The sequence below is a fragment of the Corvus kubaryi genome, unplaced genomic scaffold (genome assembly GCF_017639235.1).
Source record: "Corvus kubaryi isolate FWS band 111438036 unplaced genomic scaffold, C.kubaryi_AGA036_p1.0 37398, whole genome shotgun sequence".
NCBI classification, from domain to species: Eukaryota; Metazoa; Chordata; class Aves; order Passeriformes; family Corvidae; genus Corvus; species Corvus kubaryi.
The window spans coordinates 16761887-16784306 of NW_024581137.1; the positions used below are offsets into that span (position 1 = coordinate 16761887).

General features: G+C 43.4%; 1 protein-coding gene across 8 annotated transcripts in view; it reads right to left on the reverse strand.

Annotated features, from left to right (window-relative positions):
• Nucleotides 1-1145: 1145 nt before the first annotated feature.
• Nucleotides 1146-22420, reverse strand: part of POMGNT2 (protein O-linked mannose N-acetylglucosaminyltransferase 2 (beta 1,4-)) — a 31750-nt gene continuing 10475 nt past the window's right edge. For 3 of the 8 annotated variants that reach the window (XM_042043733.1, XM_042043738.1, XM_042043737.1), the window contains exon 2: nucleotides 1146-3451. In XM_042043733.1, the coding sequence (XP_041899667.1) occupies nucleotides 1623-3359 (1737 nt within the window). In that variant the 5' untranslated portion in view covers nucleotides 3360-3451 and the 3' untranslated portion in view covers nucleotides 1146-1622. Of the gene's footprint in view, nucleotides 3452-6882; nucleotides 7033-10396; nucleotides 10577-12068; nucleotides 12280-12339; nucleotides 12412-22420 lie in introns of those variants that run through there. The other 5 variants (XM_042043732.1, XM_042043734.1, XM_042043735.1 and 2 more) reach the window with 5 other exon arrangements.

Sequence of the window (22420 nt, forward strand, 5' to 3'; positions counted from 1 at the left end):
ACATGTTTGAAAACAAAGCAAGACATAATGAAAATGGATATACAGAAGTAGCACTTGCCCGAAGGTCCAATGTTGTGCTGTGGTGTTTCGCTCATTTTTCAATCCTTCTGTTTCTTGTCTGAATATGTGCAGCCATGTTTTACTCCCCCTCTCCCTAGAACCCCTAATTATAATCCTGCCCTGAGATGCTCATCTATCAGCCCAGAAAGCAAGACATTTATCCTACTCTTCAAACACTCATCCAGACCTTGGGAGGAAGGTGTGGACTGGGGAGGGAGAGGAGAAGAAGGCACTTTTCCTGTTGCTTTAACACTGGTGATAAACTATGGAGGATGCTCACAACTATCAGGGAAACATCTCACAGTCCTGCCCCTTTCTTTCTCCCCTCCTCAAGAGCTGCACTTGTGACTCAGAGCCATTTTCCAAAGACAGTGCCGTTTAGGGTATCCATCTAAAGCAGATCTGAGCAGGATCAGGTCTGAAGTACTCAATATCTTACCCTGGCACTGAAGCCAGATTCTGATCTCAGGGAAAATGAATTTAAGTCTAGAATAAACTACTCCCCTCACTGGAATAACAGAGGTATGAGTGTCATCAGCCTGATCCCTGCCACGTGCTCTGGCCAGCCCAATGCCCTGGCACCACCTACCTGTTTCCTGCCTGACTCCCCTTCCTTCAACCAACATCCAGGAACACCTGTGCACAGAAAGCTTCCCTTTGCCACCACCTGCCTATTCCCTAGCAAAGCACATACCTATTAGTAACTATTATCAACAGATTATTCTGATCAAACACCAAAAAAATGGATTTTCTTGAGCAGATTGCTCTAAGTGCAATCTCTTCCCCATCACCTCTCCCAAATCACCCCACTCCTTTCTCACACACCTAAACAAGACTCACAAAATGAAAACTCCTCAAACACAGTAAATTATTTTATCTACTCCATCCCTTCTACCTCCTGTTACTACAACCTTTTGCGATAGGGGTGCAGTTAAATCTGATTTTAAACGTGAAGTTGACACTGTAGTCTCATTCTCTTCAGTCAAAATATGAAAAATAAAAAGCTACACATACACATTTTATCACAGCAATGGACAAATCTCTCACAGTAATACTTTTGACAAATAATAAAATGCAAAAAAGTATTGAGGAAGTTTACAGCAGTTTAATGAAGGCTCTCATACAAAATCTTGAACTCAAAGTTACAGTCAAGAGCTACTGAAAAAATAACTTACAATGAAAAAGCAGATGAGAATTGCCCACTTAGCCATGGAATTAACTGTGCTTAAATAGTCACCACACAATAGGAACAAATTTAAATCACGACCAAGGTACACACAATTCACTTCCATTCTCTTTTCAATTACATGTATTCAGCATGTAATTTAACCTCTGGAAGTTACTCTGAAGAACATAGAGGTTTCTCTTTTTTTTTTTTTTTTTTCCAAACACTCACTGGAAATAAATACCATTGAAAGAATACACGTGGAGTGCAATAAAATGGACACTTAGGCACTGGTACAGTCTAGTCCTCTTCAGCCCTCTACAAACTACAAGACGAGAAGTTTTAAACCACAGATGGAGTGGAGAGCAGGTTAGAGCTGTACAGGTAGTACAGCAGGTTATGTACTACACAAGAGCACATCTGCAAAAGGTCCCAGGAGATTTTTGTTGAAGATGCAGCGTATCCACACCAGGTATATCGTGAAGGGCTTAATGTTTTCTGAGAAGGTGTGATTCTGATGGGACAATATATAAGGCATGTAAGTGTTTTCCCCTTGCTCTTGTATCCACACTTCATATTTTACTTCTCTGACCTTGAGATACCTCAGATTCCAGGGGATCTGCCAGGACACAGCAAGTTTAGCTTCACTCGTGCCCTGGACAGAGGCCTGACACTTGGCATCCCTCACTTTGCCAGGGTAGAGGCTACCAGACCACTTCTGCTTCTTGGGTCCGGGCTTAGTCTTCACAGCCTGCCTAATCACGTGTATGAGAGATGGGATGTTCACCTTTGTGTCCTGGTAGGCACGGAACAGCCACTCGGGGTTGCGGCAGCAGAGGTGCCGTGGCACCTCCGTGCTCTTAATGATGCGCTCCTGCTCCGCTTTGTCCAGGTGAGCAATCCCACCCTGATCCCAAGGTCTGTCCGGGTAGGTGACGGTGTCTTCCTTGTCGGTGTTCTGCCAGGCAATGTACTGCAGGTCCATGCCAGGAAGGGTTGCCAGGGTTTTGTAAGGGGTGTAGTGTTCAGGGTTGATAGCATATGGGAAGAGCTCCACCACCGTGGCCCCTCTTGGCAGGAAGAGCGACATGACTAATTGGGCCCCGTGCATGCTGACCAGCATGGACGCATTGCTGATCAACCGGACAATGTCAGAAAATGAATGCTCCTCCAGAGAGACGGAAATGGTTTTCATCTGAAACTCCTGAGCGAGAGCCAGGATTAGTTCTGCCTCATTTAGGATAAGTCTGTTGATTGTCCGACTGAACACTACGATGTACTCCTCACTGGAGCTTTCCTCCAAGCTGATGTTCAGTTTCTGCATCATGAATTTGGTGAACTGCCTGATCTCATTACCAGAAACCAAGATGTTAGCCTTTGGCCCTTGTGGCTGGACAAATCCGTACTGGTACCAGGTGGTGATTTTGGATAGTCCCACATAGGATTTGGTAAAGCAGAGGAGCCTGCCCAGGGTTTTAAGCTCCTCCCTGAGGAGTGGCTGCTTGTTACTCAGTAACTTGTACAGGTCAAAGTGAACACCTTCACTCCAGCCTTCCATGAAGAAGAGTCGTGCCTCCAGATCTAAGTCGGAGAACTGCTGCATGGTGTAATAGAGGGGGAGGAGGTCGTCATGAAAGACGTGCATCAGGTTGTCTGGGTTGAACCTGTTGGCGATCAGCGCCACATCAGGCACGAAGACCGGCTTTGGCATAAATTTCAGCGCAGCAGCTGGCAGCTCCACGAAGTTGAAGTACTGGGTGTTGTGATCTTCCACAGAGGAGAGGTCAAGCAGAGCTGGCTGGAACCTCCGGGAGCCCAGGTTGGGCAGCATGACGGAGGAGTTGCTGTGGAAGTAGACAAACTCCTCAGCCTCGGTAGAGTAGCACAGGGACTCAAAGCGGCAGATGCGGTCAGTGTGCATCCTGCCAGTGCACACCATCCTGGTACCGTTCTCCACCAGGGCCTGCAGAGCCGCATGGTAGTCAATCTGAGCCTCAGAAAGTTCCTGAGACTGGCGCATGAGGACCAGCTCCTCTTCCACCATGGCGGCATGCTCGTGCAGTTTGATGTACTTCCAGAGCACGGCAGCAAGGACAGACACGAGCAGGGCATTGAACACAGCTGCTATGTTCATTCTGTAGTTAGATCCTAGCAGGATGACAGGTGGGGAATGCAATGGAGAGGGAACACATCATTAACACTCTTTGACATGGTGAGGGCAAAGACCTGTGGAAAATAAAAAAGAAAGGAACCATTTAAACATCAGGTTTACAGCTCCACCATGAATCATATTTTATGGACTATTCAAGAGAGTTTAAGCTTCTTTCGGTAATTTTTCCCCTTTCCAGGGAATGAGGGGAAAGAAGAAAGAAGTGCCAAAGGTCTCCCCAAAACTGTAAAAAAATACAAAGCAAACAGAACTGGGAGCTGCTCTACAGGAAGGCTCCTCTCTCATTTTCATTTCTATGCTTTTGAAAAAGAAAATGTAAAAGAGCTTAAGGATGAGCTCTACGAAGATCCGTTAGAAAGAAAAGTATGTTCTCTGGGACTCTGGATCACTCTGCTCTTTGCAGACCACTCCCACAGTGAGAGGAAATAGAGCACTGCAGTCACTGGGCCACCTGCAGAGGACTTGGAGACCAAGCTCCTCCTCCTGCTCTGTGGGGCTGAGAGCACTCAGCAGTACCTCTCACCTTCACTGTGCAGGTAGCGATAGCTCGAGGAGCATTGCCAGGACAGATTTCACTACACTCCACGTGGAATGTGAACTAGTGAACATCACACTCAATTTCATTTTATCCAGGGGTGGGGAAAGGACTTGCAGGTCTATGGACTACCCTGTGGGAGAATCCCGAGTCACCTGGGTGTTGCTTTGGCTGCAATCCAGGATCAATCTAGGAACTGCCATCATCTTCCAAAAGAAATATTGGCATGGGAGAGAGGAGAGCTCTGCTCTTTATGAGAGGAACTGATGTGTCATTAAAGCAATCAAACCTTCATTTAGTGAGAGTCTGGCTCACACCAGCACAGCCAACTCTTATACAAATGATAAGCTAATGCATTTGAAGGGTTTCACTGTTGGCATTTTCCCATCCCAACCTGAGAACCTTTTCTGTGCTGCTCCAAGGCCTCCATGATTCTTTTTCTGTTAGAGCCTGCCACTGTTTTCTTTCTATGCAGAAACACTACTGGCTTATATCAGAGTATTGATTATAATTTCAACTGTGAACTTCAATTGAGGTATTGATTCACCTACAGAATTTATGGGCTTCGATTTTCATTATGCATCAAGATTCACTGATGTAAATAGGCAAAATTCACAGGCTGTAAATAATTCCATCTATGACTCATGGGGAATTTTAGGAAGGGAAATTTCTGATTAGTATTTACCCCACTAGATTGTTTCCAGCTGCCATCTTTAAAGGTACCACTTTTAAGCTTCCTTTGATACAAGTTTGCCATGGGGGAAAAAAAAACCAACTATGTCTCAAGTACATGTTCTGACATCCCAAGCATGCATTTTAACCAAGAAACACTTCTTACATGGCAAAGTGGAGGAAGTTAGCCAGGCATATTTGGGACCAAAGCAAACACCTCCTCTACTGCCAAAGGAGTTCCTTTGAAAAGAGATATTGCAACCTAAAAGCTTGATCCTGCAACTTGTAATTGAATGGAGAATCATTCATGGAATTCAGTGAAGTCTGAAGGGATTCCTATACCTCATGAGATCCCAACAGCTTGCGGGATCTGTCTTAGGAAGAACTGAAGGTATGTGGGAGTCTGAATAATGCTGAAGAAATGAGTACTAGCTGTAAGCCACGCAAACTTGAGAGGTGATCTTGGGGGATCTGAGCAAATTCATTTCAATTTCTAGCTACTCAAATGAAACAGAAATGAAGTCCACCTCCATAGGCAAGTGGTCTGAAAAACTGCTTCATTTAGAAACTTTTGCAAGCAGCAAATTAAAAAGTTATTGTTTTGATTTGAACCATGGAAAAAAAAAGGAAAGGAACTTAGAGTGGTCATCTGATTATCAGGGCAGGATCAACTCTCCATAAACCATGCCCCAAGGATGTGTCTCTATCCCATTCTTAGTACTAATTCATCTCTTCAGCCAATCTCTGTCGAGAGAGGCATGAAGGACTGTGATAAACTCTTTTCTAACACTTAGCCTTTGTTCCCACCACAGCAATTTTAACCGGGTCTTGTCCCAGGTGCCACAGATATCCTGCACAGAAAAATGATGGCTGTCACATCACATCTCACTCTGTCCTCCTCTGTCAACAGGGGATGACTGCTGCTCCTGATGGCTTTGCAACTCTCAACCATGGCTATTCCATGGACAGCCTGGAATGGAAACCCACTGGGGACAGCAGTACACCACTCAGGTTCTGCTAATGCAATCAAACCTGTTTTCAGAAAGAGAAATTTTTGATGGGGACAGATCCTAAATTATTTTGTTGGCACCGACTTTCAAAGCTTTGTTTTACTTCTTCACTGTCTTTGAAAGATGTCTAATGATATCATCCAGCTCTGTACATAACCTCTCCACTACAAACCTCTCATCTTGTGAGCACAGCTTTAAGTGACTTAAACAGCATCACCAAGGAAAGGATTGAGCCCCAGCAGCCATGTGCAAAGCCTGACAATCAGTACATGGAGGAGACCTTTAACAAGCAAGTCCTCTGCTGCAAGCACACACTTAAAGGAAGGCCAGTCCACAGGCATTGTGAAAGTTAACTTCTCTGGGTCACAAGAACAAAGCACCTACAAATTCAGTGGAGTCAATGCAAGTTGCAACAACTCGGCAGAGGAAGGAAGATCACATGGCTTCTTTACTATTCCATTATGGCAAGGTGAGTGTGTATATGTGCGTGTTTCAAAAGCACAAGAAGCCCACAGTCCATAAAAACACCACTGATACCACCTGCATTTCACGGGCATTTTGGTGGTAGAGAGTTCTGCTGACCATTACAAACCCCTTGAGCCAAACAGGCCCTCTTGAAAACAGCCTGTTCAAATGTTTCACCCCTGACTGATTTGTTCTCTCCCCTCCAGCCCCAAGGGAAGGCATAAGAGGCACTTCAGAGATGCAGCCTGATGGATGCAGCCAATGTTCAGAGGTTAGCAATTTTCATTTCAGACTCTGCCACAGCCACACCTGCTAAATGGCTAGGAATGAACAACTCAGCTTTTTAGTAAAAATCACCTGCAAGGCCCTCTTCCACCTCTTCCCTCATTACAGCTCTTTCACTTCCCTGCACTTAGCTGAAGTGAGCGTATGTACTTTAGCCAACCAGGTGTCAGGAATATGTGTTAAATGTTAGCAATGCTAAAATAATCCATCTTCATTTCTGTTCCTCATTGCCAATTCCTAAATCCTGGTTCATGCTGCCTGGAAGAAAGCTGCTTTTGCTGGAAGTGAACAAGGGGATGTGGACAGGAAAGGGTGCTGCAGGCAGAGTGAAAGGAGAATTTCACAGGTACTCATAGAACTGTCTTAATTCTTTGCCTGTTTTCCCACATTTTATCATCCACCTTTTTTTAATCTGACACTTTCGGTGAAAACAGACCTTCAAGAACGATAATTTTTGGTCCCTCAGGGAACGATAGAGCATAAATAGTAACAAACAATCCCACAGTTTGCTTTTATGTACCCAGGAGAGGCTGCACCAAGGGAAGAAAGGCAAGCAATCACTCTCCATGTCCCCTGGTTCCTCAGTCCCCCAAGCCGAGATCAGTCATAAAATGCTGTCAGCAGCAGTAGACATGGGATAGGAAACTTTCCCAGGAGGCAGAGGGTAACACTGAAACAGGTGAAAGCATTTCGTTTTCTGCCTGAAGAGAACTGCTTCACAATAAAATAAATTTTCATTACTAAATCTCCCTCACAAAATGGGTCTAGAGCTGCCATTCCCACAGTGTTATCAGAGAACATCCTAAGAACTGAAAGGCACTTGCAGAAGTGGCAGGCCAGACACGCTGTTACTTTTCTTAAGAGCAGAGTGCTCTGTGCTGTTTCTTTCTCCACAGAGGGCAGCCCCTAGGCCAGTCAGCCCCCGAGCTGCTCACAGACTCCCTCCTCCCCATCCCTACCACACTCATCCACCCTCTCACTTCCCAGTGATGCTGGGATAACCAGGGCTCTGCTCCACGTGAGTAATATGCCCCAGTTACCTGATGCCTTTTCCTGGTCTTAAAATCAAGAGTCAAACAAGGTTAGAAAGGAAAAAGGGATTTTACTTCGGTATTTATTTTAAGGATCTTTAGGTGCACTATATCTAGGTCAAATGCATCAAAATGCACACCGCAATGCCCCCCCCCAAAAGATCTGGTATAACATTAGAGGTCTTACTAATTAGCATATCTATCAAAGATTCCTCAATGAGAGGCTTGAATGAGCCCCCCTCTCCAAGGAGCCTTCCCCTGGATGGTTCTATCTTAGTTTACAGAATATGTTCTGGAGAGGACCTTGGGCTCTGGGGCACACTGATCCCTGGCTACGAACCTTCTAAAATGTTTAGTCTCTTAGCTTGACAAACAAGTCCAAGAATGTAGGCAAAAAGCACTAAGAATACAGAAGTTGTAAAAAGGTATAACGGGTATAAAAGAAAAGGCAAAAAATCTTCATGGCATCACACCAAGGAAATTGCATGGACTGACATTTTTCCACTCTGCTTTGAAATGCTAAAGCATCATCCTTCAGCACCAGGAGAAATGACAGCTGATAGACCAGAGCCAAGCCAGAAGAGACATGCATGTAAAAGCTGCACAGAGCTTCTTGCTGCCAAGCTGGCAAAGGGCAGTGATGTCCGTCCCATGGGAGGGGATGGGACGTGCCCTTGAGGACTCCCGAGACAAGTGGGCTGCAGGGGAGCAGCAGAGTGAGAGAGGGAAGCAGAAGAGGCAGATTTCCCTGCCAGTGATGCTGACAGGGCAGGGGGCAGCAGACTTAGAGCCAGACATGGAGAGTTCAACAAAAACACCGGTGTGGGGGCAGCTCAAGACTGTGCAATGGAATTAAGAGAGCATATCCTGAAGCCTGCAGCTCAGCCACAATGGATGCCGCTCCAGCAGCTAAGAGCCTGTGGGAGGGACTCTATTTTTGGTCAGCTCATCTTTACTCTTTTTCCAAGAGATCACAGGCATGAAGAGCTTACCCCATTTTCTTCCTCCATCCCTATTCACTTAGCAAAAGCATCCCAGTTTCATTCTCACAGCCCAGCTACCTTTCCTCTAACTAGCACTGGCTGCTGGTGACCAGGTGAAGTCTTCAGGAACATTCATTTGGTGTGTTCAGCAGGCACTTCTGGCAGAGCTCTCCAGTGTCTTGCAGGTCCATAATACTCTCCTTCAAGTTTGCACACAGCAGCCCCTTCTGCCTGTTAGCTACAGGTTATCTGATGTATTAAACATCCTCAGGAAGTGGTAAGGACACAGGAAACATAGATGGAGACACTGCTCTCCATCTCCTATTAACATGTCTAGGAGATCAGAGTGGGTGGGATGAGAGAGAGGAATTTCCACTAATAGGCAGCTGGCATAAAGAACTGTTTGGATTCATTTAGGAGATGAGTTCTGTTGTTCTTTTTTTAATTGTGAAGCTACAGTAGGATGAATCACTAAAGCTATTAATATGATGGACAGTGTTCCAAATCTCTCCATTTAAAGACTGCAATCTAAGTAAGAAATGGGGAGAAAAGTTACAAAATCCACATCAAAAAACCCCAACTACAAAAAAGACAAACACACACTACTAAAACCCCCAAAGGGAAAAACCAAGAGCTTGATTAGGGAGAACAAGGGCGACCAGCATGCCTAAAGAGGGGTCACCTATTCTTGCAGGTATTAAAAGAATGAGAAGTGCTGGTTTTGTCTACTTAGGCCTTGACAAGCTTTTGTTACCAACTGCCCAAACATTTTCCAGGCCAATGTTCAGCTTCCCAGAGCTACAGCAGGCTAAAAAGCCTCATAAAATGGAAAAACAAAAAGCATGAAGGAGACACATTTCCAGAGAGCATCACCACTCTGTGCACAGAGAGAAATGCCTCCTCATGGAGGCCAGCTTGGCTGGTCAGCTCCTGTGCACACAGCCTGCCAGTGGTGGCAGGATGTCCAAACAGAACCATCTCCACAGTTCCCAGAAATGCAACACAACTGGAAGTGGACTGGGGCTGCCCTTGCCACAGGACAGCGAAGGAATTACAGCAGAGCTGCATGCGCAGGAAACGGGCTTCTTGTTACGGTAACACACTGGGAGGGGTAGGAGCAGATACTCCCTCCTCAAGGACATTTTCCCCATCATCACTTCCTACCCCTGGATCCATCCCTTGCTAGACTGGCTTTCCAGGACCAGTACAGGAAGAGAAAAGCATGCAAACATGGCATTTCACACTCCCCCTGCAAAATGTCTTCTGTTCTTTCTCCCATCCCTGATGCAAGAGGCTTAGCTAAGGATTCAGTGTATGTAACACATGCAGTTTTAAATACCTACTTCATTCATGCTCAAAGCAGAAGTTGCTAGAAGGCAACTTTCCCAATTGGAAAGAGGGGGAGTTGGGATTCAGCAGCCAAGAATTTGCTTTTATTCTCATCTCTGTCACAGATTCCCACAGAACTACAAGCAAGTCAATCCCCACAGACCAAAAAGCTGCTATCATCTTATTCACTCTATTTATTTAATGAGATACATATATCTTTCACAGTACATAGCACATTAAAGAAAGGATGGTACACTGAATGATTGATATACTGGAACATTTTCTTTGTAAAAAGCAGCCAACTGTAGAAGTGCTGACTTTTTAAACAGGAAAAGAGCAGATTCTTGTAGACGGAGTAAGCTCAGCAGTTAAAGATAAAAATATCATTAATGAAGCCTGATACAAAGAAGGGACATGATAAATAAGAATATCTTGACTACGTAGTCTCAAGAAGAATTTTAAAAATAGAGCTTTATTCAGAAAAAAAAATCAAAATATTACAATATACTTAAAAAAACCCCTGTCTTATGAAACCCTTATCTATAGAGAGTTGTGATCAAAACTAGGTCTATCTTCAGTTTTTATGGTTTAGCATAAGTGAGGAATAGAAAGAAAAACTGTTCATCTTTCTATACGAGACTGAAACCAAGGAGACTGAGGCTCTGTGCACTGGTCCCTACTGCAAACGTACCTTCAGTATGAAGAGGAGAAGTCTGGTGGCTACAGGACACCTACCAATTGCACTTATGGATAGAAAACTTAAGTTTTCTTCCATTTAATTTCAGAGTGAGAGCTGGGACAGGAAGAGATCCAACCCTTCACAATGACTAGCAGCCATTGATTTAGTATTTGCTGATACTCCTGTCTTGATCTACAAAACAAAAGGTTAAAAAATTCCAACACTAAGCAGTCAATACATAGAAGCAAACCACAAAGCTGAGCTAAAAGTATAAATCTAAAAAGAATATTTCTTGGGCTTTTAAGATCTGCATTTCCAAGTTCTCTCCTCCATCCATAATGGAGTATAAAATCCTTTCCCCAAACAAAATCCCAGATCTCCAGAAAATTCCCCTAAATAAGATGCATTTCTGATAAACAAGTTTGAGGCGAGAGATGTAAGAAAAACGAGCTAAAAAGGTGAAGAAAAAGAAAAGAAGGTATTCATATCAGCCCTCAGGTCTTGTTCACCTTCTGAGAGTTCCAAGCCTAAAGATGAAACCCCAAGTTATTCAAAATAACCATGGCTAGACAGAGAGGAAAGCTTAACAGACAGAGTTCATCCAGCTAATCTTTGTTCACCCGAGTGAACAAAGTAACCTATCTGGTTACACTGTCATTAACAGCCCTGTCATATGAGTAAAGAACCTCCCGTTTTGCCTGGTTTCTCGCTTTTAGTCTGTAAGCAAGATACTTTTGTCAGAAAAAAAAATGTCAAGAGAGAAGCAGGTTTATCTTACTTCAGTGGTCTGCCTAAAGGAAAGATGGAGCGGGGGTGGCTGAAGGGAAAATCTACTAATGCTGCAAAGCTGAATTTAAAATAATGTGATGCGAAATCCCAAAGTACTGAACAAGACGATCTTCAGCCACTCCAACTATGCCTCTGGGCTTTAGCTGCCATTTGTTATTCTCTGTACTTTATCTATCCTTTCTTTCTCTGTTCTCCAGCAGGTAGAGTACCTGCGTTATTTGGATCCTGGGACTGGTGCTTAGCAGCATTTACAGCCTGCGCTCTCCCTGCTTTCCATCAGCATGGTGCCCAGGACTGCTCCGTGTGCTGCAAATTCTAAGCAGGAGCCAAAATTGTTTGGAGCACAGCACAGCCAATAAGAACAGTGAAAATCCCTCCTTGGTTACCACAAGCTCCACATTAGCATGCTTTTAGGGGAGGGTAAAAAAAAACAGTAATCCCATAGCAGCACCTGTCCAGCAAGAAATACACTTCTGCAAACCTACAGAATTTAGTCCACATCAGAGGTGTTTTCCCCATGAGACTTTTGTTTAAAAATGATAAAGCAAACCGCTAGTCAGACAAAGAGGGACTACAAAGACGTGGGATTACAAATGAACTACTGACTCCCTTCCCACACGTGCACACACATAGAGGAGGGATTCAGTGTGAACTTGTGGGGAAAGGGGAGCGAGGAGATATCAAAAACATGCTAACCTCCCCCCTCCCCTCAGTACACTGCAACCAGGACTGCCAACAAAACTGAATTCAGAGCCGTATGTGATCAGCACAGCAAACACAGCATAGTTACAATGACACCCAGCAAAGAAATGCAGTAATTCAGAGCATCTGCAACCCTTTTAGTCTTGGAAGTACTATCACTGGTAGATCGGTGTTTCAGCACATGCATGCATACCTGGTGTTGCTAAATAACAGGAAATGCTATCCGGTGCCTCTCTTTCACAGGAGAAAAGAAAAAAGAAGACACCTTAAAGCTATGCTTTGCAGGGGAACGAGCACTCTCCAGTCTTCTTCTTTCCTCACCACCACAAAGAAAAAGCAAAAATCCCATCTAAGAGCTCTCGGCACCGTAACCCGTGCACCATCTGCAGCCTGAGCTACCTCTCTCCCCCAGGTCTGAGCATGCTCTGTCTACCGGCAGTGTCCTATCGCTCCAGCTGGCTCACCTCAATTTGTTAGCCTCCCAGAGGTCAGCCTTGCATGCAGGATGATTTGCTGCAGTATTCCTGCAAATCCCCGACGGGCGGCCACACTGAAACAAACACCACCGTGCTGTTTCACGGAGCTGAGCATGTCTTGGGAGACAGGCGGCAAACTGCTTTGGGGAGGGGGGACACACGCATTTTAGAAATCCTGCTTTTGAGGATCATTAACGCCACTGCTACACCAAACACCTCACACAAGAGAAGAAAACAATAGGAGAGAAAGGAAAAAATGCCCCTTTGCTAGAGGACATGAAAGCCTTTCATCATGCTTTCTAGTAATTCCCTTGGCACCAAGGAAGGAATTCCCCAGCTGTGATGGTCAGCAAATGGCTTAGAATTGAACAAGGCTGTGATTGCCCTCCTTCAGAGACCCAGGGAACAGTATTTTCAAACTAAAGTTATTTTTTATGGTGGAAACAAGTAATTCCTAAACACAAAGGCACAGAAATTATCCAGGAGCTTATAAGAGAATATCCTACTGCACGCAAGCTCATGGAGGTGAGTCCCTTACACCAACCTTCAGAGCAGAGCTTGAACCTGTGGGGACTGAGCAGCTTCATGAAGATGGCAAACCAGATAGTACTGACTGGGAACATTTCCAGTTCTTATCCCACAGTGGGATCTACATGCAGACCACAGCCCACCAAAAGGCTCATGGCAGGAAGTCACACCACTAAACACAGGAGTGAGATCTCAGCCCCGCAGGGACACTCTTGCAGGCAGATCACAAGCAAACATATGAGGCACTCTGCAAACGTGTTGACTGTATATTTGCAGGACACATCTTGTTGAATATCTGTCTGTGAGGATTTTCCCTTTGAGACCTAACAGGTAAAATAAGAAGGATGAAAAAGAAGAAAAGTTCTCTGGCACCTCTTCCCACACACTCAAGGTGGATTTTGAACTACAGCATGAGCTTATGTCTGTCCTGAGAGGATCTCACAGAGACACTGGTCAGTCACATCTGCCCGGAGGAAATAAATAATAAAAAAAGAGCAAAGTGAAGAGAGCCCACCCAGTGCCCTCAGCCTGTCCTATTGGGACTAAGGAAATTCAGAGTCACCCATCTCTTTTTAAGGTCATCTCACTGTCCTGTTGCCCCTCTGAATACAGAGATGTTGCCTTGTGTGGAACAAGTCTGATATTTTTCCTCTGAATTTTGAAACTCCAGGAGTGGAGTTAGATTTGGAGCTCACTTCACTTGAGAAAACACATCTTGACTTGGTGTTCTTTGCACTTCAGAAAGCTCCACTGCATGACCTACCTTCCACTGATGCTAATGGGAGCCTTTCCGCTGACCCCACAGATCTTGGCTAGCGACTTTATCAGTGGGACCCCTGATAACCCAGACACACCATGTTGGTCTCTTTATCTTAGACAAGCTTTTATTTTACTGGAGAAGAAAGGACAACATATACAGACCGGTCTTCTATTTATGAATAAGCTTATTCTCTACCTCTGCAATGAGTTATGTTAATGGATTTCTTAGGTACAATTTATCACATTGCACAGAATTTAGAGAGTTTAACCTGTGTCCTGAAGATGGTCCTGTTGTCAATCTGCCACACCACAAAGTACAAAACTACATCATTAAGGGGTGGGGGAGGAACCATAACCAAATAATTCCAGCAACTGTGAAATAATAACTCTCCATTACCATTGCACCATAAGGCACTGAGTGTGGCAGTCCCAAGCTCTTCACAGTCAGCACCTACTACAGGCTGGTAAGGTTTGAATAGGAGGTCTTGGCTCAGAACTAAGCATTTGATAAATATTTAATACCCCTCATAAAGTTGCAGCCTTCAAAAACAGCATCACATTTTAGAACTCCTAAAAAGCAGTACAGCACAAACAAAACTCATCAAGCTAGCAAGAAAGTCTGAATAGGTCCCTCTTGGTTTAGGGCTGACAGAGAGCAGGTAAATCATTATTTACTGAATCTTTGCCTTGCACATATATGTTGCAGGGGTGCCTGCATCACTCTGAGTCACAGCATTTATTATTTATAGTCCCAGAAGGACTCTCTATAAGAAATTGTTCTTCCTGCAGTGCTTTTGAACCAAAAGTGCATTTCAGTTTGAGAGCACAAAAAAAAAAAAATTATGCCTGAACTAACAAAAAGGTCTTTGTACTGATAAACACAAAAGGAGACAAAGGAAGCATTTGGTTTCTGGACACCAAGATTGGGACTTCACACAGAGAGGATGACATTTTGATTCTGCAGAAGTTAACATTAAAACTCATGTCAAAAGGACCAGGACTTCAGCCAAATACTGAAAATTCCTAACTAAGCAAGAATATACTTTGACAAGGTAAAAGGTATTTTTCTGAAGAATATCTCAAGGGCCAAACACCACTTTCCTCAACTGCCTCAAGAATGACATACTCCCAAGGCTTAAGAGATGTAGGGTGCAAGTTTTACATAAATACTAGGTTTAAAAAGGTTTAAATATGATCAAACATATTTTAAACACACACACACACACAGAGAGGTTACATGTCTTGACATCAACCTGACAAATTCATAGATTTATATGAGATAATTCATGCTCAGAAGAGCATTTTGGTAAGTAAATGATGTTCACCAAGACTGACATAAGAAACCAAGGGTAAAACATTGCCTGAGATCCCTCGGTATGGCCTCACCCTGGTGCTTCCCACAGCCGCTATTTGTTAACTATTTTTGCCCAGGCAGCAGGAAGATCATCTGCCCTCTCTCAGATGACACTTCAATATTAAGACACAACCTCACCTGAAGAAACACATCTTCCATTTTACAGATAAAAAGACTGAAACTGTCAAAGGGATCTGGGTGGGATGTACCATACCAGCATCCATTAATACGGGAGCAGCTTCCTGTGAAAAATCCACCCACAATCAAAACCTCTTGTGTACTCCAAGGTTGTATTCGTGGGCTTCAGGGCTCAAGACAGAAGCTGGGGCCTCCAAGACCACAGGTGACAGAGTAAACATGGTAAAGCACAGAGAGGAATAAGTTACCAGCTCTGTCACTATTGCTCTCAAAGAGCTGCTAGAAGAGTAGCCACAAGCTTGACATGCTCTGTTCCCCACACACCCTCCCTCCCATCTTCTATTCCCACCATACTTGCAATGCAGAGGGTCCAGGGGCCTCCTGCATGCCTGGGAAACCCCCCTGGACCCACAATTTAGCCTCAAGTTGGAGGCCCTGTCAGAACGACTTGTCCTGGGAATTCTAGAGGAAAAGGAAGAGAGCCCCTTTTCCTGTCTGTTGAAACAAACAGGGCAGTCACAACCAACAAGTCTTACAGATGTCTTAGGAAATCAAGATGTTAGTATCACAGCAAAATAGAGCTCTTGAAAGGAAGAACACTCCTGAATGTGAACATCATAGGGGTACCAAGGTATGGAAAAGAAGAGACATAACAGAAACACAAAACTTGCTTTTCACGAACCGTCAGGCCCTTAGATCTATAGGGGTGAACAGATAATAACTGCATGGAAGTATGCAAAGGATGGGGCTTAAGATGTACAAGAATTTAACTGCCTTCACTGGATTATGCAACTGGTTTGCGAGTGGGCTGCAGTTGTTCCAGAATTGACTCGAACATCTCAGTTCATAAGCAGGATTACAGGAGGGCTTTGAGGATCGGGGTCTAGGACCTTGACTGTTTTTGTGGGTGCCTTCCAACTCAGAATATTCTATGATAGGACTGTTCCCTGAGCTGCCTTTGTTCTAACCTTCCACTTTTTCTGTGTTCAGAGACTTTGTGCTTTCTTAAAAACCTTGAGAACCCAAACCTACAGACCAAAGTCTTAGTGATGCTTGAGGTGGCCACCTAAAACACAGAGACTAGACAAGAACAAGAGAATAAAAAAGGAGGTACTTTTTTGAAGGGTCTTCAAAGGTACACCCTGGGCAGTCAAAAGGCTACACCCAAGATGGACTCTGGGTCATGAGTTCTTCACACTTTTATAAGTTTGGTTCATTTGCATATCAGCGTTAATTCTCCAATTATAACCTCAGATCATGATGTAATTACCCCAAGTTTTCCCCCCTCTTTAGAGGCTTTTAGTTTACACATTTTGGGGCCTGGTGTCTTTGAGGTGGAAACCTAGAGAGGGTTTGTTAATGTCTAACCAGCATGAGAGAACAGCAGCCAACAGGCCACAAGAAACATCAGAGTTACACACTAGGCAGCACAGGATTTCAAAAATATAGAAGTTAAAACCTAAGGCATCACTAATACTTCATGGAAAGAACTCCACAAGAAGCAGTAGCAGCATCTACAGTCTTGATCAAAACAGCAGTTTCGATCCAAGCTGCAGTGTGTGCTTCAATTAGCCAGTCTGACAAATGCCTGGAAGTAGCTGCAACAGCAGCATGACAGGAATATAGTTCAGAGCCAAGCTAAAGGAGAATCTAAATCAAATCAGGGGAAATAAAAAGGTTTACTGTCATTTTGAGTCCCTTAATTGCAAACAGATTGTTTTGCCTCCAACGCCCCCTTCAGCCACACCTGTGCAACACATCCTCACATTTTAAAGGATGCAGCCAGCATACAACCCAACCCTATTCCTAGGACAGCAGTGTAATATTAACAACAAATAGGAGCACAGTATCACAGGACACCCTCCCTGTAGTGTAACCATTTAGACTGATGCTAAGGGAGCACAAAACATCCATGTTCTGGATGGGGAGCATATCCCAGGGGTACTGATAGTCACATGAAATCTCAGAACAGAGCATTAGGTCTCACAAATAGTAAAATGACTTACACAGGAAGTAAAAAAAAAAAGGGTGTTTCCTGACAGCATAGGCCACAGAACTGAAAAATATCTGCTGGCCAATTAAAAAATATCCTAACAATTGGGTTTTGATTAGTACTTAAATACCCCAGTCTGATCTTCCCCATGGAAAAGAATTCTTACCTTGTCCCTCATCTGATTACAGTATCATCAGAACACCCAGCTGAGAAGTAGTAACACATGGCTGCAGGCCAGGCATTTACTGTTTCAAATGTTGCTCTGAGGTCTACCGCTGCTACTGACAGGAGGGAGAAGAAAGCAAATGAATCATCTTTCTCAGCTTCAACATGAACCACTGCACACAATAGGGAAAGTGTGATGAATACACTGAATTAATTGTAAAAACCTATTTCAACTCCTCCAGGTGTCATATGCAACAATTTACAGTTCAATACCTAAGAAGAGCTTCTTCATGCTCTTAGCAGCTTGAAAATTCATGGAAAGACTATTGAATCTAGGCATACTTATCAAGGGCACAGCAGTAAGAAGAAGAAGTCCAAGCCTGACTTGATGGGAAATTTTTGTATTAGACTTGCTGTTGTATTTATTTGAATAGTAATAAAAACCAAGGTGGTTAATTTTTGCCCCATTTTTCCCACCAATAAATCAGTGTATCATTCCCCTACAAGCCCTCCTTGTGACCCATTTGTGTGGAGGTTTTAACACCCCCATAAATATACATGACATGACATTCAATACACACAAGAAGGTGAAAGTTTCAGAGAAAAAGCAGGAAGTATCTGTTGAAAGAGGAACACCTGCAAAACTACTGATACAGTTGCTATTCACTTGCGGCCCTTCCATGATGGGAGATTCCTTACCCAACCCTGCCACAGCAGCTCATTTCTGTTCCCTTCCTTCCTACCAGCAAGATCTGCTGCCTCTGTTGCATCAAATGCTGAGTCAAGTCTTTGGCAATGAGCATCTCTTCAAATAACTGAAGTGTAACCTGACTGTCACTGAGAGAAGGAGCAACATCAGCCCAACAAACCAACTGTTTAAGACAGCTCCAGTTAAAAACATCTGCCCTCATTCATTTTGTACAGCTCTGGGTCCATGTCCTGATATTTGCAAAGCCAAGAACAGAGTGGTCTTTCAGCTACTTTACAGAGTATTTCAAGATATCAAGGGCTCTCCAGATAGCTTCCTACATCAGGATGTGCTTTTCCATCTCTAGGCTTCTACTAGCATTGATGCAGCCATTCCCACATAAGCCACCTAGCACAGGGAGGGTTGGAGCAGGGCTGAACCCTCTCACTAGCAAAGCATTCCCAAGATGAGCCATAGTAAAGGCATGGGTGCTGTCACACCCATCAACCTCAAAGAGGAAGGTTCTTGTGACCTTGAAGACAAGACAAAAATGCACATATGTACTCGCCACAGGCAGTGAATCCTATCCCAGGTCTGGAGACGTCAGAGACAGAGGACATTTACAACTTTCCTGCCTTGGCTCATCCTGCTTCCCCCCTTCTATGGCAGAATGGTGTGCTTATAATCTGTCCTGAAGGCTGACAGGAGCAATCTGCTGAGGTAGCCAACCCTTCTTTCCAGGCAGAGGGATTAAAGCTACAGCACAAAAAGCTTCTCTTGCAACTATGAAGACCCAAATCTGCACTGGTATTACTGCAGCAAGTGTGTGAAAGGAGAAAGGACCAAAGTCAGGGACTGAGGACTGACTAGAAAACAACCATCTTGCTAAAGTGACTTACAGTTACACAAAATAACCACCATTTCTTTATCATCAAGTGATGAAATACACCAAACTAAAGTCCAAAATATACTGAAATAAAAACCCTCTTCTCTCATTTGCTTTAATATATTTAATGCTTAAAAATAAGCCTGTACATAAGAGTCCTGTGTTCCAATGGGACAATACATGCACATAAATTAAGAAAGGACTAGAGAACTTTGTGCGTAATAGCTTGCCTTGTGACCTCTGTGCTAAGTACATATATATTTGTATATAATACATATGTATGACTATTGCAAAATTCATATAAAAGATTACAATTAAGACAGAGACTACATATTTCTTTTAAGTTTATACCCACATTAAAAGATGATTAATCAGTGGTTTTATAAATCCAAAGAAATTAATTTCAATGAGCTGCTAGCTTCCCAGCTTTAGCTTTATACTTTGACACAACCATAACATAGTCAGAAGCCAAGATGCTGAAAAGCCATATATAAATGTCTGTGGAACTGTCCCAGGCAACCTTACAGGAGAAGGGAAGGTGACAGCAACGCCAATCTTCATTTTCTATTAACTCTCAGGTCTCTACATGAACATGAGTAACAGCCTAAGTAGTAAAGAACAAACAGCCAGAAGCAAGGAGCAGAGGTAAGAACAAATCATTAAAAACTGATAAGCACCAAAGGCCCTAACTTAGCTAAAGGCAGTAAAAATGCAGACACACGGAGAAAACCACATCATGCCTCCTCAAAATGAATCTGGTCATATCGTTTTAGTGCTAAGTGACTACCTCAGTGCAACACCACAGTGTCTGCTAGGAAGGGCAGTATTTCATCTGCGTGCTTAGAGGTCTGAAAACCTATTTTCCTAGGTGTCTCTCTCCCTCCTTCTAAAAGAGAAAATTACACAAATCAATCTTTGTGCACCTTTTTATTTTTCACCGGTCCTCCTCTTCCCTCCCGCCACTCCTCCTATCCATTGTGAAAGGTAAGCAGGAAAATATTGAAATGAAAATTGAAATAAATGACAACAGCACGAACAGCCTGAGTCCGGTTGGGCTCACAAAAGGGAGTTTATGATACACTTGAGTCAGTGCAAAAAAAGAGGTCATGAAAGTGCTGTCACACACCTTTCTGGAGAGGGCTTTTTGTCCACATAGCTACAGATGAAAGCCTCATCTGCTCAGGGAAACTAATTTTCCAGTGCAAAGGGATTTCAATTCACAAATCACCACCATCCCACTCAATTTATGTTACAAGTGGCCAGATGGGAGAGGGGAAAACAACAGCAAAGTAAGGCATGAAGCAATTCACAACTAACTCATTTCCAATGCATCAAAGGCTTACCAATGAATGTTCTGTGTGACAGACTGTGGTCATTCTGTAACTACATCTGACTGACTGCTTGCCAGAAGCACATGCAAAACCCCATCACATCCAGGGAATCTCTGACAATACAAAGTGCATTCTCTTCTGAAGGGGGAGTGCAGTCCCTACACACAAGACTCAGGAGGGCTTTTTTCCTGGGACAGAAGCAGTTGATTTCAAATTCCTTCAAGGCATCTCCAAGGCATGTTACACAGACTGTGCTTAAGTATCTCATTGGTCACCTGTAATTCAAAACTTACATACAGCTCAAGACTGCACGAGTGAAATTTTAGCACTGAAAGACATTAAAAACTCACAACAAGGCTTTGAGAAGAATGTAGCAGAAACATCCCAAACAGTCTGGTTTAGAAGACAGAAAGCTCTGAGAAGGGAGAGCAAAAATTACTTTTCAGTGTTAGTTGTAAGACTTCCCAAGAGGTATCTTATGGTTTACTATCAGAGAGCACAACTAGATGAATAAGAAGGATCTATGTGCAAGCTCACTTTATGCAAGAGGTACATAGAGCATAACCATGAAACTCATCATAACTCCTTGACATCATTAAAGCATGGTCCTAGCACACAGCTCTAAGCTGAAGAAAGAGATGGTTCTCTGAAACAGCAGTAGCCTACGCCAAACTTACACAACAAGGACTTCCAGTCGAGGACTCAAATCCCGTAATTCAGCTCCTCTTTGCTTCTTGAGCAGCAAAGAAGACAGCAGAGCAGACTTTAGAGACATCTTTCCCTGCTAATTACATGATAGCAGTTTAAAACAGAGATTGCATCACACCCACTGTCTCTTGAGAGCAAAAACACGTGTAATGAAATTGTTAAGGTAAAACAGTAAAAAGATGGAAAGGCAATTAACACTGTATACAAAGAAATCTCTGAAACGGAAAAAATGAATTACATTTTTGCAGTTGAACTTTGGCAAGTAAGCTGGTACAAAACCCACTTTTTCATAAATATGAGAAACCCCTTCTGTTATCAGATAAACTCTTATTCCTCTCATGTTTAATCTCAAGCTCCATATATGCCACCTCCACACAAGAACGAAGAAATCCTTGTTTAATATCAAAATGCCCCTTGTCCCCTTTTTATGCACATGTGGCCTCCAGAACATCTAGCAGCTGAAGAAGGGGCTCCTGGATGCAACGAAGCAGAGAAGTCCAGCTGCCAGTGAGTACCTCGATCTCTGTTGCAGTTTTATAAGGTAGAGTCAAAGGCCAGAAGAGAGGAGAACACTTGGACGTGTGTTTTGAAAGGAAAAGTTGAAACATTTTACAATGGAAAAGGGAAACATCAGTCGGTTTGGATGTGAGAATTGTGCAGCACAGCCTCTCACAGGTATGACAAAGCAAGCTTTGGAGCACAGGATGGTCAAAAGGCAATGAAAGCTGGAGGCAGGATGGGAAAAGTTTGTGAAACTTTTCAGTTGACACTGGAAAAAGCTTGAAGAGATGAAGGAGCAAATTACTGAGGTCTTTGCTTACATGGCATTTTTAAGGAAAACTTCCAAATAGCCAACTATACTTAAACTCAGGTGTGTCTCTTCTCAAACCTAAACAAAACAACCCAAAAGAATAAAGAAGACCTAGGACTGCAATGAAGGAAAGGAAGAGAAGAAACAAGTAGGAGGGGAATAGAGAACAAAAATAAAACACACTTGAACAAAGCATGTACAACAGAAGAATGTGCAACCTTCAAAGACTACTCTAGAAAAAAAAAAAACACGAGACTGGGAGATTATCTTTTTGATCTGTATTTATCAATAAAATACCAAGAAATTTCCAGTCATGAGCTTGAGACCTCATTGCACTGTATGAAGTAAACAAAATCACTAAAAACACAGGAGACGAATGTGAAAATTTCAGCGCCAGCTGCAATGCTGTGGGATCAGTTGGTGGTAATTCAGTGAAACTGATGCTATAAAATCAGTGCATCAGGAAAACTCAGCCTCCATCTCTCTTTTAGAATCTCAAGGATGCAAGAGGGATGACATCTAATTCAGTACCAAAAAACCCAATAAAAACATTTACATCTGTACACAAAAATGATATATCATCTCCCAGTTAGAAAGCAAGCTCAAATCCATGAGAAAAGAAATAGATGACTTCACGCTACCAGGAATATGTGGACAGCAACCAGTGCAGAGAATACACTGCATCCTCAGAAAGCACACATGACATCA